At 38.0% G+C, this 5,188-nt stretch overlaps 1 protein-coding gene across 1 annotated transcript; it reads right to left on the reverse strand.

The window, feature by feature from the left end:
- Nucleotides 1-274: 274 nt before the first annotated feature.
- On the reverse strand, nucleotides 275-4,612 carry LOC116378054 (solute carrier family 43 member 3-like; the record flags this gene model as incomplete). The annotated part of the gene is made up of 9 exons (XM_031839854.1): nucleotides 4,581-4,612; nucleotides 3,996-4,196; nucleotides 3,613-3,742; nucleotides 2,369-2,415; nucleotides 2,166-2,242; nucleotides 1,295-1,387; nucleotides 1,078-1,217; nucleotides 550-647; nucleotides 275-418 (listed from the first exon to the last, which is right to left on the reverse strand). Coding segments are annotated over exons 2-9 (916 nt in total), but the record flags the coding sequence as incomplete, so codon positions are not given.
- Nucleotides 4,613-5,188: the final 576 nt, after the last annotated feature.

A 5,188-nucleotide genomic window follows, 5' to 3' on the forward strand; every position in this document is an offset into this window, starting at 1 on the left:
TGTCCACAGTCTTGACAACGCAATTGTTTGAAAGGTTCATGTTTCTGTGTTGGAAAAAAGGCTTCACCATGTTCACCTCCATGTTGACCTCTATAGCGCTCTGCTAGTAGCTCTTTCTATCTTCTAAAGCAGCTTCTTGCTTATACAATATTACCTCAGTCCCGTCCTCTTAGTTGAAGCACAGGGTAACTGGTCAGTATCCATGCAACTTCATGGCGCTAATAAGAAACGTCCATCTTTGCTGAGACAGGCAGACATGATGTAGTGTGTTTACCCAGTGAAGGCTCCCCCGCCGTCAGCCGCTGCAGCATGGGGTTGAGGGTGCCGATGAAGAAGAAATGTCTGATCTGTATCACTGACAACCAAAGAACGTGCAACACAAAGAACCTGGACATCAAACACTCACGGAAACTCTTCTCTGGGTGAGACGAGGGGAGAACACGGAGATGGATGAAGAAAAGGAAAGAACAAAGATGAAGAGAAATAGATTGTATGATTATTTTATTCTGTTGGATCTTATCAATCCATGCCACAGTAAAGTGAACAAACCTTGTTTCACAGCGATGTCCTCGACTTGCTCTGTCGTCATCTGTGCATTTCTAGTTAACTGCTCTAGGCTCAGAGTCTTTGATTTACCACAGGTTATCCTGACAAAGGTCAAAAGTCACAGTGAGGCAGCCACAGACTGAGGGCATTGGGGGAGTTCTTTGATATGATTTACATTACAAATTCATTTTTCAGGTCATAACCCGCTACAACTTCACTTGAGTGTTCGGAAGACTAAAAAGGTACTTTATAAATGTAAATCCTTTCATCATTTACCAAGTAAGCCAAGTCTGTAGTTGCAATAAAATGTCATATGTAAAACTTAATATTTTTGCATTGTTGTATATTATATATTTTTGTTGTATTGTTTCAATTCAATGTTTAATACTTTTTTTTTTCAATATTTGAAACAAACAGATAAATTCATGTTTTTTGTTTTTTTTTAACAAGAGAAAATAACAAGCCCCATTTACACTTGATGTGCCCCTGTGTGAGGTGTTGATGTGTGTGTGGTTTGTTGGTGATTTGTACCCGTATGTGTAGTCATCAGGCATTGGGTAGGGAATGTGATCTCTGGGCAGCAGGAGGAAAGTCCTGAGGAGGTGAATGATGCTGCAGGCGGACAGGAAGAGGAAAGAGGAAAGGAGAGAGATGCCAGCCTCGAATAACAACTGCAGGAGAAGACATCATGAGACACAATAGTATAAATACATTTCATATATAAGAGCAGTGTGTGAATGTTTCTCACCTTGATGACAAATAAGATTGCCGATGAAGAGCCAATAGCCCCATTGTAGAGAGTGATGACGGTGGAGCGATGTGAGCCAAACATATTTCCAACCTTTGAGAGAGAAATTTTAAATGGTTTAAACAGATGAATGTTGCGTTTGAGTGTCTACGTCTCTGTGGGGCCTTCCTATTTTTTTTGCATTTACTTTTCTGAACTTCAGTGTCAAATTAGTTCTTGCTGATATGAATTACCTGTTTGAATATGAGGATGCAATTTTGGACTCACAGCTACACCATCCAAAGTCATTAAACATCACAGTTTAGGGTTTTGTGATTTTTTTTCACCACAATTTAAACAAAAGTGAGTCATGGGCAGACCCTCTGTCGCTTTCGAAAAAAGCTTTTGCAACTGTGTTTCTCAGTGTCAGCTTTCCTCAAAAATATGTCATAGTATGTTTTAAAGTTAGTGGTCCTTCATGTGTCTTTTCTTCTCTTCGGTTAGGTGAAACTTGACTGACAACATGCAGGCATCCAGAAATAGTAAAAAAAACAAAAAATGTGTCACAAAACTTGAAATTACAATTAAGAGCAAATATCAACCACTGATTCTGAAACATTCTAATAAATCCAAAAACAAAATAACATTTTGGTTCGATTCAATTCATCAGTTAGATAAAGTTTTTATTGGCAAAAATGCAACATTTTTTTGGGATCCAGCTTCTCCAGGATTTGTTGCTGTTAATTGTTTTATATCATGATAAATTGAATTTCTTTGGAGTTTCAAACAAAAAAAGCAATTTGAATATGTCAACTTTTACAAAATAATAATCACAAAAATAGTTGAGAGATTAATCAAAACTGACAATAATCGTATTAATCTGCTACAGTACCTGCATGTTGGTCAACAGAAATAAGTTGCCCCCTGCTGCCATGAGGGAGAGACCTGGGAACAACAGGCTGGACAAAGCTGATAGGAAAAGAAAACACGTGCATTGACAGTTGTTACAGTCCCTGTTACTTCTTGTCAGTGTTTCTTTAGACAATGAGGTTCACGAGAGACCGCAACTCAAAGAGATGGAGAAATGTTCTTCACCTTCAGTCGAGAAGGCCACCATCAAGTTCCCCGTGGTGTAAATAAATCTGGTGGGAAAAATAAATCCCAGTGATAACATGTCATTTCATTGATATGAGAGTGAAGTGATGTTTTCAAGGTTTTACAAAAACATTATTTGAGACGGAAAAATTGGTCTTAAAATGAATACAAATCAATCCACTCTCAGCAATCAAGAAAAGGGACATTTGATACAATAATATCCCAATAAACACACTTCTAAACTAAACTACACTAGATCTATCCTCATCTCCACTCTGTGCACTTGGCTTCATATTTATTTTACCTCCACCCTTGTTTAGTGGAAACATAGGCTTTGTCGTTAGTCCTGCTTTTGTTGATGTATCTGGATCAACCAATGAGAATGTGTATTGTCATATGACATGATAGATATTGCCTCTTTGCACTGTAGCATTAAATTATCAACGATGGCCAGAGAGAGTCTTTATCGTCACGCAGGAAGATAAAGAGGACAGAAACCCATCTGTGATGACTATGTGATTGGCTTATTAAAAAGAGCCGGGGTTTTTTTAGCTTTAAAAATGTAAATTTTCAGAGAGCAACCCATTGACAACACAAACAGGTTTCTGTACTTTTTTGTTTCTTGGTGTTAAATATCTAGTTAACAAGCTTTCTTGATTTGAACGATTATTTATGTTTTTATTTTATTGGTTGTGTTATGCATCACTGTTTCGTAACCTTATAAAATTAGTGTCATATCATAACACCGCCATCACTTCCAGGTTGACAGTAAACAGCATCAATTGGAAAAATCCTACATGATTGTCTCATCACCCTGCTCTCCTTGTGTATTTCATCTGCATGCTCTCCCTTCTTCAGTCGTCAGGTTGTCTGCGTTTGTTGCTCGTATTCCCTGTCAGTTTGTTTTTGGAACCAGCTTTTATTTTATTTTCTATTTATTTTAACTGTTTAAACGATAGCACAATACATCTTTAACTACTACTACTACTACTACTACTGCAAACTATGGTCTGTTTGTATCAGGAAAACAGAAAGTTGAATGTTAAAATGTCAGCAACAGCATGTATTTAATTTGTTGAAGTGAGGAACATCTCATGAAACTAAACCCATACAGTACTCATATAGCTACTCGTATTGGCAAGTACTCAAATGCAACCAAATGTACTTGCTCTAATATAAAGTGGTATCGATACATCCATAATTTTAAATCCATTGACTCTTAATTAAAGTGTTTTTGGACTCACATTCCAAAGAGTCGTGCCACTGTAGTACCAAACTGGTCAAAGAGGAAACCATTTGGCAGAATCAGGAAATTGAATAGAAAGGCAGCGATGGTGAAAACAAGAGAGAACTGTTCGTCCTGTCCACTGCAATCTGTAGACACATCAAACATAGAGGACAAGAGAGCCAAGATGATGAAATATATACATGAACATGTGACGTGAGGCCTGCATTAAGAGTTGTTGTCAAATACAACTCTTGATATGGACGTTCATTGACATCTTTTAGATCAAAGATGACAATGAAGTTCAGAGAGCCCCGCATAGAAGTTTTGATTATGCGAGTTTTAATCAATTTCAACTCTTTATGCAGCCCCTTCAGCCCCCTTGTTGTATTTGAAACTGACCTAAGACCTGTGTTGAATTGACTCCTGTGGTGTTGGTGCAGTGAGAGCTGAAGTAGCCCTTCGTCTTCAGGACAAAAACAAGGGAAGGCCATCCGAATATGGTTCCGGCAAAACACAGACACTCCACCAGACCCGTAAATAAGGTGAGGTAGCGACGCACTGGCAAGCTGCTCACAAGACACGGCATGGTTCCTCACACAACTCCACGAGCCAAACAAAGAAAATAAATGATATTATGCACCTTTTTAAAGCAATGTAATTTTCATATAAAATCTGCATGACACATTGAAATCACTTAAATATAAATTCTTAACAAGCAAGACAAACATGCTGCTTGAGTTCAGGCAGTTAGGTCGTCTTTTCCAAAAAAATATGGAGTTCTGCATAAATTCAGATGATTTTCAGATTAGAAAAACTTCATCAAGGTCTGTTAGATCATAAAAATTCAATTTTAACAACAATAAGAATAAATTAAAATGACATGCAAACATGGCTTTTTAACAAAGTAACCTCCTGTGAAGCCACCAAAAAATGCACACTTGTTAAATTGTATTATTCTCCAGCCTACTACTCTCTAGTACTCACAGTTCAGCCTCTGTGGGTCTCCCCAAATGTTCTCACAAACCACACCTCTGTGCTCTTGCTCCACTCTCTTTCTTTACATAAGCCAACTCTTCCTCCCTCTGCCTCACCAAGTCCCTCCCTCTCCTCCTGCCCCAATGCTTTTCTCTTTCTCAATTAATCAAAGATAAGAAGTCAGCTCACCTCAGTAAGGCCACTATTCGACATGTTAAAATTCCTTTGTGTAGAGTTTTCGTTTGCTTATAGTATTGTTTTCATTAATCCAATGTCACAAGTGAAAATCAGTCCAATTCTAGCAGTGTGTGTAGTGGTGGTTATTGTACAGGACACTGTACATCTCAGTTAAATCCCATGTGGATTGAGTGTAGACTTATTCTGGAGAGTACGTTGGTATTTCCAATGTTATAATTCCTATTTCCCTATGTTCCTAAGAATGTTGTTCATGTGTTATGAATATAGTGACAGGGCATGGGCACACAAGATTCTGGGGATTTCTCAATACAAACAAAGCCACTCCTCCATTTGGAATAACCCTCTCATCTGTTTAGGGAAACAAGTGTTTCTATGGGATACATGGCTGGAAAAAAGGAATACATGTTGTCAAAGATCTC

The sequence above is a fragment of the Anarrhichthys ocellatus genome, unplaced genomic scaffold, assembly GCF_004355925.1.
Source record: "Anarrhichthys ocellatus isolate YVR2014 unplaced genomic scaffold, GSC_Weel_1.0 scaffold2014, whole genome shotgun sequence".
In the NCBI taxonomy this organism is placed as follows: Eukaryota; Metazoa; Chordata; class Actinopteri; order Perciformes; family Anarhichadidae; genus Anarrhichthys; species Anarrhichthys ocellatus.